Source organism: Tamandua tetradactyla, chromosome 2 (assembly GCF_023851605.1).
Source record: "Tamandua tetradactyla isolate mTamTet1 chromosome 2, mTamTet1.pri, whole genome shotgun sequence".
Lineage (NCBI taxonomy): Eukaryota > Metazoa > Chordata > Mammalia > Pilosa > Myrmecophagidae > Tamandua > Tamandua tetradactyla.
The window spans coordinates 206,209,359-206,223,055 of NC_135328.1; the positions used below are offsets into that span (position 1 = coordinate 206,209,359).

Genomic DNA, 13,697 nt, shown 5'->3' on the forward strand with positions numbered 1-13,697 from the left:
TATAATGAGGTCATCTATAGTTTAAGGTTTAAGTTACTATGCATGTCAGGGGGGCAGATTCTGGTTAGAACTAACTTTATCTAGTAAAATAGCCCAGGAATTGGGGTGGTTTCATTCTGAGCTGAGTGATGCTCCTTCATTAATAAACATTTAGGGGCTGCCTACGTGATCTCAAGACTTCAAAGTCGCAAAACAAGATAAGAGGGTACAAGCGGGGCCAGGCTCGAGTTATTATGAGGCTTTACAGTTAGGAGGTGAAGATTATATAATTACACAATAAAGCATGATCATCAAAGATCAAGGCATTTGGCTTACAGTTCAGTGAGTTTCCGTAGTTCCAGATATTTACTTTTGGCTATTCTACAATGCACTAGAAAACAGGAAAGCATCTATGTAAGGATTCAGTAACTATAATCATTTGTTAGCTCTTAACTCTTGGTTACAAACCCACTTGCAGTTAGGAATGTTGGGAGCATAAGACTAAAGTATCTAGCCCAGGGCATCAGCCAAAAGCATTTTCTTTTTCCATCTCAGGTCTTGGGATTGAATCCCAGGTCATGTTGCTGCATTTCTGCATCCCTGTACTCATGCAGAAGTTGAGAGAATGGGCTTTGGAGGCCATTCCCAACTGTGTTTTCTCCTTGAGTGCTCTCCTGTGCTGCCTCCAGCCCACAGAGACTGTGAGTGCTGAGAGCAAGGACTGCATCTGGTTGTTTTTGTTTGTTTGTTTGTTTTGCCAATTCTGATCTCTTCAGTGAGTGCTGCAGTGCTTGGCACATGGTAGTTAATAAGTTAGAATGTATTGAATGAAGCAATGAGTCCATGGACCTAGAATTGAGTCCCGGTTCTATCATTTTCTAGCTGTATAATTTTGGGAAACTTATCTCTCAGAGACTCGTTTCATCCCCTATAAAATGAGGATCGTGATCACGGTGATAGGGCTGCCACCAAGAGCCAGTGCGAGAGCAGGTGGCCCTAGAAAGGGCTCAGGAAGCGTCAGTGGTTATTTTTATTATATTTAATGTCAGTAACCCACCTCCCTACCTTCAGCGCCTTCTTACCCTGGGGAGGAGGCAGGGGCATTTTTTTCCTGTTCCCGCCTGAAGCCCCCCAGCTGACTGCCCAGGGATCCACCTGCCGCCCGAGTCCCTCATCTCTCTGCCCTCTGCCCCCAGGTGCTGCCTGGCGCACGACTGCTGCTACGAGAAGCTGAAGCAGCTCGGCTGCCAGCCCGTGCTCAACAGCTACCAGTTCCATGTCGTCCATGGGACCGTGGTCTGTGAGTAGGTCTTCTCTTTGAACCTGGGCCTTTCCTTCACGGCCACCTCCCTGATGACCCTGATGGCTTTCCAGAAGTGAGGGTTTCTCCAGGGCTCTGAGATGGCGATTCCGAGAACCAGCTTCTTGGAGAACCTTTGCTTTGTCTCGCCCTGGCCTCTCCTGCCCACCCTGTGTCTCCAGCACCCTCTCGGGGGATGGGGCCTGGTCTATCAGAAGTGCTCGACAAATATGTGTTGACTTGAGATTACATTGAGTTTTGCAGCTTCCCTTGGCAACTGTTGCTGTTGAAAACATTCCTCCTTATGTCTGTCATGGGTACACAGGGCGGCTCAGCTGTTTTTCAGTTAAACAAATATTTGATAACGGTGACTGGGTGCTGCACCCTGGGATGGGCCCCTGGGGGTCACTAAAGTACCTACAAGGAGAAGGGGAGGAAACTACCTGCCAACACGTCCAGCGGTGGGGTGGGCAAGAGGATGGGGTGTCCAACCCCGGGGGAGTGACCCCCAGTATCCAGGCTTGTGTTCTGGGGTGGTAGTGGTGGTGGTGGTTGTGTGTGTGTGTTTGTGTGTGTGTGTATGTGCGCGTGTAGGGCCAGTCTGGTCCCTGAGTAGCAAGCACATACAAAGGCCCTGGGCAACATCTTCTTGGTGGAACCATTCGTTCCAGCACGGCCTATGGTTTGGACTCCCCTTAGAGTGAGCAGAAATGAGCCCACTCGTCTCCTACCTGGCCTTGGGGAGCTGTGCAAATCGCTTACCTCTCCTTGTGTATTTATTTGCAGCTGTGAGGGTTCCTTGATGTCCCCCTGTGTCCTCCTGAGACCAAGGCAGTACTCCCTCCTCACACACCTCCTAAGCAGGGAGATCCATGCTCCCTCTCACGGTGGGCTCTCAGCGCTCAGACCTCGGGTCTCCCCAGTATTGGCAGGGAAAGAACCCCATTTTTTCCCATGTGAGCTCAGAAAGGTTTTGATCACCCTAGGCCCAAAGCAAAGTGTCTCCCTGTGACACCCCCAGGGCCTCGTCCTGGAGACAGAACTGGGTCATGGTCTGGTAGGGGGATTGGGAGGGGAGCTGGAAGAGCTTGCCCTAAAGTCTTGTTTCTTCGGTATGCGGTGCCCTTCTGAGAGCAGGCACTGATTTCTGCCCCATACTGGGGCTCCCAACCTGGCTGGTGGTTAGGAAGGGCCTTCACTGACCTTTTTTATTACCCTACTCAGTCTCTCTTTCTTGGAGCTGCTTCTCACCTTTTTTCATCTTGATCTTAACATCTATTGTGAAAATGTTTACCCTCCAGTAGTTGCAAAGACATCGCTTTTGGAGAAAACAAGGCAGAACCACTGCCCTCCCCATCCCTACCTGGCCAAGGCTCTGCTCCCAGGAACAGGTCTGAGAACCAGGAGATTTGGGTTCTATTCCTAGGCCTGCAGCTGAGATGTGCTGAGATCTCAAGTGAGACCAAGGCCCACTTGCTCGCTTGCCCAGTATTGGCTGAGCGCCTCGCACAGGCCCGCACACTGCAAGCAGGGGCCGAGGGCCGGGGACACAGAACAAGGCAGACGCAGTCCCTGCTGCCCTGGCCTTCTCAGTCTTGAGGAAGCTTTGAGCTGAACACAACACATCCTTAGAGACCATCCATACCAACCCCTCATTGTAGCAATGGGGAGACTGAGTCCCAAGGAGTGGGCGGAGGAGGTTTTATCCATGTAAGAGAAGCAACAGTAAAACACAGAGGCAAAATTTGCTCCAATGCACGGCCTGACCTCAGTTTTCTGGGCCTCGGGTTTCTCATTCATCAAATGTAAGTAGTAATAATAATAGCTGCAGTTTATGAGCACCCGTGATTGATGCTTCATACACAGCACCTTGAACCCCCCTGGTAGACCTCTGAGGCAGGCACGATTTGCCCCATTATCAGGGAGGGCCCTGAGCTCAGAGAGGTTAAGGGAGGCAGCCAAGGTCTCACAGCCAGGGAAGGAAGAATTGGGATTCGGGCCCAGGCCATTGACCACAGAGTTCCTTGTCTCATCCCTCTCCACCCAGTGGCATGGGGCTGTCAGGAGGTGATGGCTACTTGTTTCGTTGGATAGCTTACATGCAAATGTAAATCTTGCCGGCCTGTAGCAAACTGGCTCAGAATGCTCTGTCCTGGCCCAGAGAGGGTAGAGAGAGACATTTGAAATTTGCTCCTCTAAAATGTCCCAGATTTTTCCATTCCTAGCCTCACATACCTTGCTGAGGTGTCCACAGGGATCTCGTGCTTTAAAGTCAGGCAGAGGTGGGTCAGAATCCCAGCTTGACCCTTTCTCGCTGGCTGTTTGGACAAACCACCTTGGGCCTGAGTCTCCTCATCTGTAGCAAAGAGATAATAATCTGTACTTCATAAAGTTGCTGCAGGGATTGTCTAGAGTAACCAACTAAACTCTCTGGCACATAGTTAATGTCCTTCCTTTTAGATGCTGAGATTTCTTTTTTTTTCTAAGTTTTCTTTTCCCTTTTACTTTGTGGGAAAGTGCTAGGGTTTTATGATCATTGCTGTTCAGAAATGTCTTTGAAGCATGTCCCTGGTCTTGCATCCTCCTGGGCTAATGTCATTAAGTGCTTATGGAATAAAATCTCTCTCCCAGTACCACCTCTTTTCAAAGAGCTGCCCCTGCAAGGGTTAACCGCCTCCCCAGCCTCCTCTAAGTTCTGAAATCCTGCACCCAAGCCTGGTCCCAGGTTGCCTAGCAACCAGCCTCTCTGGGCTGCACTTGGTGAGCAGGGGAGGAAAAGGAGAGAAACAACTTGTCTGTCCATGTCTCTAAATGTCACCAGGTGATCAGTGCCCAGAAAGGCCTGTAACTGGAGCCCTGGGGCCATTTGCCAGGTGGAATGGCTGCCCTCGGGCCATCAGGGAGGTAGTTCTCCTCCTTTGGGAGAACTTACATAAGTTCTTGGCATTTGCAAGGGACTTTAAGATTACTCAGTGATGACAGCCCCTCACCCGTGTGTGTGTGTGTGTGTGTGTGTGTGTGTGCATGCGCACACACATGTGTTGTGTAGGGAGTGGCCTGGCTGTGGGAGGCAGAGACGGGGCTCCTGCCAGCTCCACCACTCTCACCTCTGACTCTGAGACTCTGATACCTCTTCTGCCAAAAGGTTGATCGTGTTAAGGGTCACCACTGGAATTGGTAGTTTGTAAAGACCTTTTGCATTTACTACTGCATTTATTCTTCATCACAGTCACAACTCGCTGACATATCCCCCTTTTTTTCCCTCCTGATGTTTGTCTCTATCTGAAATTATCTTGTTTACTTATTTGTTTACTTATGCACCATCTCTCTACCCAACTGGAATATAGGTTTCCCTGGAGCTGAGCAGCTTGGGGGCTTCTTACTCACACCTGTACCCCTAGTTCCTAGCCAAAGGCCAGTTAGCAAGTTACTACCTGTTTAAAGAGTGAATGGTTGAAAAAAACTCATGAAATAGTCACTTTGATCATTGTTATCCCCATTTGACAGCTGAGGAAACTGGCTCAGAGAAGGGGAGCAATTTGTCCAAGATCACACAGCATGCAAGCAGCAGCCTAGGGCTAGAACCCCTATTGTTGTTTCCAAGGACTGGGCTCCTTTCAGGTCCCATGGCTGTCTCCAGTCCGTAAGTCCATCAGCAAACAATGATGAAGTCTTTCCTGTATGTTTGGAGCTAAAGATCAGCAATAAAAGGACAAAATCCCTGCTTTGAAGGCATTTGCTTCTCTGGGAGAGAGATAGACCATACTATATTCATAAATACAGATGTATTCAGGTAGCAGCAAGTGCTAAGAAGCATCTAAAACAAGGCCACGAACTTGAGAATGATGGTGGGAGTGGGGTGGCTGTTTCCGATGGTCACAGGTGGCCCCTTTAGGGAGGTGGGATTCGGCTCGAGATCTTAGACCCAGTGTGGTCGGGGAGGGGGATGGTCCCTGGGCGGGGAGGGGGATGGTCCAGATATGGAACAGATATGGAAAGGAGCTGGCCTTCTGCTGCAGTTTCAGGGAGATGCTTTCACTGTGTTTTAAGCAGGGAGCACTGTGCTCTAATTTTGCTTTAGACAGATTAGTGTGGCTCCTGTGCAGTGAAGGAGGAGATAGTGGAGGGTGACCCATTAGGAGACTGTTTCATAGCACGGGGGAGAAGTAACCGTGGCTTGGAGAAGGGTGGTGGCCGTGGAGATGGAGAGACGTGTAGGAGCTGGGCATGTCTGGGAGGTAGAATTTTCAGGACCTGCTGATGGATTAGAGGTGGGGTGTGCAGAGAAGACAGGGTGGACCCTAGGTTCTTGGCCCAAGCAGCCAATAGATAGTGGCGCCCTCTACTGAGCTTGTGAAGATGCTGGAAGAGCAGATTATGGCTGAAAAAGCGAGTCTGGAGTGAGTCTTGTTGAGTGTGAGATGCACATTGGGTATCTCAGGGGGTGTCAACTAGAATGTGCATATCTGAGTCTCATGCACGGGGAGAGATATGGCTGGAGATTAGAATTTGAGAGTCATCACTGCTCAGATGGTACTTAAAATCCTGAGATTGTACGAAATTACCCAGGGAGAGAATTGAGAGATCAGGCCCAAAACTGGGGGCGCAGATGTTTAGAGGCCTGCTAGGGGTCTGGGTTAGCCATAGGCAGGAAATTTGTCCCATTTGTGGAAGTGTACTTCACGGAATATATAAGGAATGCCGTGACATCCTCTCTTCCTTGCTTTGTGCCTCAGTTTCTCCATCAGCAAATGGGAGGTACAGGATCTGGATTTTGCCTTGTTTTTAAAAAATGGCTTCCAAATCTGGCACTTCTTGGCCTGAGGCTGCCTCTTCTTCCAGGTCATGACAGGCCTGGCCCTGGGTTAGTGACACCTACGGAAATGAGAGTCCACACCCAGAGGCCCAGCTCCAGGACAGCCACGGAAGGTGCAGGGCACGGGCAAGCCAGTAGAAGTAGAACTGAGCGTCAAAAAGGAATTACACCCCACGCATCCGAAAGGATAGGAAGAAACCACGAGAGAGAGAGGGGAGTAAGGGGAAGAAAAAAAATAGGCTCGGAGTTTAGAGATGAAAGAAAGTGTCTTTGTTCCTTACCACACTAGGTGGCTGAAAACCACAGAAACTTATTCTCACAGGTTCGGAGACTGGAAGGCCAATGTCAGGGAGTCAGCAGAGCTGTGCTTCCTCTGAACCCTGTCGGGGAGGATCCTTGCCTCTTCTTTTTTTTTGAATTTATTTATTAATTAAAAAAAAATTTAACAAACAAACTAAAACATTAGCATATATAATCCAGTAATTCACAATATCTTCACTTAGTTGCATATGCATCATTTTTTAGAACATTTGCATCAATTCAGAAAAAGAAATAAAAAGACAACAGAAAAAGAAATAAAACGAAAACAGAAAAAAAAAAGATTATACATACCATACCCCTTACCCCTCCCTTTCATTGATCACTAGCATTTCAAACTAAATTTATTTTAACATTTGTTCCCCTGATTATTTATTTTTACTCCATATGTTCTACTCTTCTGTTGACAAGGTAGATAAAAGGAGCATCAGACACAAGGTTTTCACAATCACACAGTCACATTATGACAGCTGTATCATTATACAATCATCTTCAAGAAACATGGCTACTGGAACACAGCTCCACATTTTTAGGCAGTTCCCTCCAGCCTCTCCATTACATCTTGAATAACAAGGTGATATCTACTTAGTGCGTAAGAATAACCTCCAGGAGAACCTCTCAACTGTGGAATCTCTCAGCCGTTCACACTTTGTCTCCTTTCATTCTTCCCCCTTTTGGTCGAGAAGGTTTTCTCAATCCCTTGATGCTGAGTCTCAGCTCATTCCAGGATTTCTGTCCCATGTTGCCAGGAAGGTCCACACCCCTGGGAGTCCTGTCCCACGTAGATAGGGGGAGGGTGATGAGTTTGCTTGTTGTGTTGGCTGGAGAGAGGGGCCACATCTGAGCAACAAAAGAGGCTCTCTTGGGGGTGACTCTTAGGCCTAAAAATTTTAAGTAGACTTGACCTATCCTTCGTGGGGTTAAGTTTCATATGAACAAACCCCAAGACTGGGGGCTCAGCCTATAGCTTTGGTTGTCTGTCCAGACTGCTTGCAAGAATATCAAGAATTCAACTTGGGGAAGTTGAATTTCTCCCCGTTCTCACCATTCCCCGAAAGGGACTTTGCAAATACTTTTCCACTCACTGATCAAATCACTCTGGGATTCATCAGGGCATCACTCTGGACAAACCAACAAAATCTCATGTCCTACCTGAGATTCCAAGTACTTATGACATTCAATCAAACTATCTACATAAGTTATATTAGGAAATGCACGAGTCAATATATAAATTTTGTACCAAATAAACATTTTTGCTTTAGTCTCACACATAAGGTGAGATTTTAAAATATTAATTACCATCTATCCTTGCCTCTTCTTATCTTTTGGGGTTCATCGGCCATCCTTGGCATTCTCTGGCTTGTAGATGCATCACTCCAGCCCCTGCCTGAATGTTCACATGGCTGTTTTCCCGGTGTCTGTCCCCCTCTTCTCATAAGGACACCAGTCATATTGATTATAGTCTATGCTAATCCATATGACCTCACCTTAACTCGAGTGCCTCTGCATAGACTATTTCCAGATCAGATCACGTTCACGTTTGATGACATGGGGTTAGGACATCGACTATCTTTTGGGTAGGCACAATTCAGCTCAACACAGGTCTAGGAAAAGAAGAAAGGGACAGAAGACAAAGAGAAGTAGAAAGAGAGAAGGATAAGAAAGGAGAAAGGGAGAGGAGGTGGCTGAGGAAGGGTAAGAGAAGTATCTGACTACGGGTTTCCACAGTGAGAGCCCCCGGGTGCCAAGCCTGGTGAGGGGAGAGAGAGAATGAATGGGGCAGGTGCCCTGCAGTAAAGCAGCCCTGGCCGCACTGAGTGGACTGAGGGGGCTCCCCAGTTGCTGCCCTGGGAAGGAGGTGAGTCGTATGGGTTGGGGGGTGGGGGGGAACAGCAGAGGAGAGAGAGACCGATAGGGCCAGGGGCTTTTGAGAGACTCTGTGGGTGAGCTGGGGCTTGATGGATCTTGAAGGATTTTCTCAGATGGAGAAGTGGGAGTGGGAGGGCAGGGGTGATCCCGGCATGAGGAACGGTGGCAGCAGCTAGAACAGAGAACTGGAGGTGTGAACATGGCTGGCAGATTTCATGAGGGTGAATGGAGAGGTGCGGCTGAAGCGGAGGGGGATGTCAGCGTGTCTTGAGAAATCAAGTCTCCGATGAGATGTGGGAGGACAGCTCCCTGCAGGAGTGGTGGACTTTGGAGAGGGAGAAAGGCGAACAGACTGCTGCCAGCAAGAGGTCCAACTTTAGAGGACACTTCTTTTTCCTGTAAGTGAAGCTAAGAATGCATCCTCATAATAACAGCAGGCATTTTTAGAGCACTTTCTCTGTGCACATCCAAACCACTCCAACAGAGAAGCTGCACACAAATTCTCACAACGATCCTATGAAGTAGGCACTATTATTTATTTTTGACATTGTTTTATCACCATTTTATAGCTAAAGATACTGAGGCTAAATGGGGGTGAGTCACCTGCCCACGGTCACAAATCAAGGAGTCTGGCTAACTTCCTATCTCTCTCCTAGACCTATAAAGAGAGTAGAACTAGGGTAGAATTATCTAGAAAGAGAGAAAGCTGCTCTCCCATAAACTAACATGCGCACACACTCTCTCTCTCTCTCTCTCTCACACACACACACAGCACTGCTGCTCTGACTCCCAAAGAAAAGAGCCCCATCTAGTTATGACTTAAGCAAAAGGCAGACACTCGATCCCACAGACCCACAGAAGCTTCATTCATTCATTGACGTTTTTTGGAGCACCTACTATGTGCCAGCGGCTGTTCTAGATGCTGGGAATACTGCGATGAACAAGACAGGCAAGGTCCTGGCTTCACAGAGGGCCCCTCTGAGGAAGGACCAAAGGACAGGTTGACAATCTGGGGAGAAGCATTTTAGACCAAGAGTATGGCAAGGACAAAGGAACAGAGCAGGTCATGTGACCAAAGCGAGGCCTGGGTGGCTGGAGCAGAGTGAAGGTGGGAGACTGGAGGGCACTGAGGATGGAGAAGTTGCAAAGACCCTCCCTGACCGCCCAGTCTAAAGGTCCCTCCCAGCCACTCTCTCTCACGTGCCCCTATTTACGGCATTCGCTGTACTTTTCACAATCTGTAGTCTCTTATTTGCTTGCTTCTTCACTGTCTTCTCTTAATGGAATGTGAGCTCTGTGAAGCCAGGACCTTGCCTATCTTGTTCATCGCAGTATTCCCAGCATCCAGGACAGCCGCTGGCACATAGTAGGTGCTCCAAGAACAGCCAATGAATGAATGCATGACTGAATGAAGCTTCTGTGGGTCTGGGGATCAAGTGTCTGCCTTTTGCTTAATCACAACTAGATGGGGCTGTTTTCTTAGGGAATCAGATCAGTAGTGTTGTGTGTGTATGTGTGTGTGTGTGAGTGAGTGAGTGTGTGTGCGCGTGTTAGTTTAGGGGAGGGCAGCTTTCTCCTCCTTTGTTGGCCTTGACGAGGATTTGGGGTATCTTCTCCCAATAATGGGAAATCACAGCAGGACTTTAAGCAGGAGAGTGAACATAATCCAAATTACATTTTAAGAAGGTAACTGTTTATTCTCTCCCATTAGAGAGAAAGAGCTGGTTATGACAAGGATTTGGGTAGTAGTCAAGAAAACAGAGAGGAGAGGGCAGAGCATGAAATATTTCAAATGTAGAGAAAATCAAAAGGACTTGCTAATAGATTGGATGTGAAAAGTGAAAGTCGGGGAGGAACTGAGGTCGGCTCCTGATTTTCTGGCTGGAGGAGGTGGTGCCATGTAGAGTGTGGGAGAAGGACAGGCTTGGTGGGCGGAGGGAACATGAGTACATCAAGAGTTCCCTTCAGACATCCTAAATTGGAGATGCTTGAGGCATCCAAGTAAGATGTCAAGCAAGCAGTTAGCAATGTGACATGAGTTCTGAGAAGACGGGCCCTGCTGCCTCAGCCTGTGTGATGCCTGGACCCCCATCTCCATCAATCCACTGTCCTCTCCCCCTCTCACCTCCTTGTAGGCTTCTTCTCCCTCCAGGACCTGTGGGATGCCGGGTGTGATGGGGGGAAGGGCTTGGAGGCAGAGGAAAAGGACCACGGGTCTTTCCTTTCTTTGGTCAACCTTTGACTCCTTGTAGTGAGCTCCCCGTTCTCTCCAACCTTAGAACTCAGCCTGGGGGTGGACTGGGACCCCCAGTGATGCTCTGACACCATCTTTCTGCAGGTGGGTGTGGCCTGGGTCCTGGTGTTGGCTGCCTGTGTGGGCTGAGAGCCTGCGAGTGTGACAAGCAATCCGTGTACTGCTTCAGAGAGAGCCTGCCCACCTATGAGAAAAACTTCAAACAGCTCTTCTCCAGCCGGCCCCGCTGTGGCAGGCGCAAAGTCCAGTGCTAGGAGGGGGCACAGGCCTCTCCCTGCCGCTGGGGGCCTGCCCCAGCACCTCCTCTTCTGGGAAGCCTCCCCAACAGGCTCCAGGCCTTCCCCGAGGAGGGAGAACAAAACGTCTGCCTCAAGGGGCAGCTCATCTTTCAGCGCTCTGGCTCAGAGTACTCTGAAAGTCGGCCTGTGAGGGCTAGAGATCAGCAATGAAAAGGACAAAATCCATGCCCTGAAGCAGCTTGAATTCTAGGCAGGGAGATGGGTCACAAATACGTACATAAATAAATGAAGCATTTGGGTAGCAATAAGTGCTATGACAAGGTGACCCGGTAGAAAGACGCCCCAACCCCCATCTCTGGAAGTTTCTGGAAGGGAAGAGACCCCAGGATATAGAGACCCCAAACTCCTCTTCTACCCCCATCCCAAATCAGGGTGCAGAGCCCACAAACTGGACCCAGCTGGGCGCAAAGCAGAGCCCCTGGAATAATGTCTTGGCGTACGCCCCCAAGGACCCAGGAGGCCCTCTTGGAGGTTGTTTCTCATCTGCTTGATTCTGCAATCTCGGTAGGAAAAAACGGATGCCATTTTACCTGTCAGAAGACAGGGCACTGTGGGAGCGTCAGATGCTGCCACATAGGTGTTGTAGGAATGGTCGAGGAGATATGGCAGAAGGTGTTGCCGGCTTCACCAGTTAGCTGTCTGCAGCTGGAATAGGCCCACTGCGAGCAGAATCTTTTTAAAATCTAAGCACAGCAAGAAAAGAAGAGGGAGGAAGGAGACAGAGAGAGAGAGAGAAGTAAATGGGGAAAGAAGGGGATGGGAGAGGAGATCAGAGGTTCTGAAATTATCCATCCAAATTTAGAAGCACCTGGGTACAATCAGACTTAAATTATAATAAATATTAAAGTGATCTGAGTAGGGTGAATTCTGCTCTTTATAGAGCCCAACTAGAATGGGAGATTGCAAACACAGCCATACTTGTTCTTGCCTCCCTGTACCTTCACCTTTCATAAGGTAAGCTCAGAGTCTCTAGTCTAAAGACAGAGTCTATTTCGGAACCCTGTAACTCTGAGCTGGTCTCGTGACTCACTTTGGTCAATAGCATGCAATGGAAGGGATGGTCTACCAGTTCTGAGTCTAGGCCCTTCCACTCTCTCTCCTGCCCCACCATGAGAACCAGCCCGCTGGAGGATGGATAAGAGTCAGATTACCCAGTTGTCTCAGCTGAGCCCTCAGCAAAGCCAGCCCCCAGCTGAGCACAGACATGGGCGAACCCAGCTGAGACCAAAACAACTGTCAGCTGAGCCCAACCTCAATTGCCAACAGACAAAATTGTGAGCTAATTAAAGGCTGCTGTTTAAGCTGTTAAGATTTGGTGTGGTTTGTTACGGAGCAGTAACTTTTTTTTTTAATTAAAAATTAAAAAATGTTTATGGTGGTAAAATATATATAATTTAAATTTTACTATTTTAACCATTTTTCATGCTCAATACAAAGGCATTAAGTACATTCACAATGTTGTATAACCATCATTATTATTTCCAGAACTTTTTCATCATCCCAAACAGAAATTCTGTACTTATTAAGTGATAATTCCCCCCTCCTTCTAGCCTCCAGTCTCTGTGAATTTACATATTCTAGTTACCTCATATAAGTGAAACCATGCAATAGTTGTCCTTTTGGGTATGGCTTATTTTGTTTAGCATAATGTTTTCAAGGTTCATTTACATTTTAGTATGTATCAGAATTTCATTCCTTTTTATGGCTGAATAATGTCCCATTGTTTTATATTTATGTCACACTTTATCCATTCATCTGTTATCGAATGCTTGGGTTGTTTCCACTTTTGGGCTATTCTGAACAATGCTGCTATGAACAGAGCTGTAAAAGAATCTGTCTGGGTTCCTGTTTTAAATTATTTGGAGTGTATATATAGGAGTGGAATTGCTGGGTCAAATGGTAATTCTATATTTAACTTTTTGGGGAGCTACTTAAAGTGTGTTCCACAGTGGCTGAGCCATTTTACATTCCCACCAGTACTGCATGAGGGTTCCAATTCCTCAGCATCCTCTCCAATGCTTGTTATCCCCACACACCCTCTTTTTTTCATAATAGTCATCTAGGGAGTGTGAAGGTGGTAACTCGTGGTTTTGATTTGCATTTCCCTAAAGACTGTTTAAGTTTGTCTTTTTGTTGTTGAGTTGCAAGAGTTTTTTATATGTTCTGGATATTAGTCCCTTACCAGATATATGATATTCAAATATTTTCTCTTATTCTGTAAGCTGTCTTTTTACTTTTTTGATAGTGTCCTTTGATATACAGAAGTTTTTTATTTTGATGAAGTCCAGTTTATCTATTTCTTTCTTTTGCCACCTGTGCTTTTAGTGTCATGTTTAAGAAACCGTTGTCAAATCCAACGTCAAGGATTTTTCTTCTGTTTTCTTCTAAGAGTTTTATAGTTTGAGCTCTTAAATTTAGGATTTTAATCCATTTTGAGTTAATTTTTGTATATGGTATAAGGGCCCATTTCTATTCTTTTGCATGTGAATATGTACTTTTTCCAGCACCTTTAAAAAAAAAAATACTGTCCTTTCCCCATTGAGTGGACTTGGTATCCTTGTCAAAAATCAATTGACAAATAAATAAATAAGTAAATAAATAAAAAATCAGTTGCTCATATATTCAAGGGCTTATTTCTGGACTTCTATTCTATTCCGTTGGTCTATGTGTCTGTTCTTGTACAAGTACCACAATGTTTTGATTACTGTAGCTTTGTCAGAAAATTTGAAATCAGGAAGTATGGGTCCTCTAACTTTGTTCTTTTTCAGGATTGTTGGCTATTTAGGGTACCTTGAAACTCCATAGGAATTTTAGGGTGGATATTTCTGTTTTAACAAAAAACAACCTCTGAGATCTTGATAG

General features: G+C 47.0%; 1 protein-coding gene across 6 annotated transcripts in view; it reads left to right on the plus strand.

The window, feature by feature from the left end:
• The window catches only part of PLA2G2C (phospholipase A2 group IIC), a 24,218-nt gene extending 12,086 nt beyond the window's left edge, over positions 1 to 12,132 (plus strand). For all 6 annotated transcript variants that reach the window (XM_077151026.1, XM_077151022.1, XM_077151024.1 and 3 more), the window contains 2 exons: positions 1,176 to 1,279; positions 10,621 to 12,132. In XM_077151026.1, coding sequence (XP_077007141.1) covers positions 1,176 to 1,279; positions 10,621 to 10,790 — 274 coding nt within the window. In that variant the 3' untranslated portion in view covers positions 10,791 to 12,132. The remainder of the gene's footprint in view (positions 1 to 1,175; positions 1,280 to 10,620) is intronic.
• The last annotated feature ends 1,565 nt before the right edge of the window (positions 12,133 to 13,697 follow it).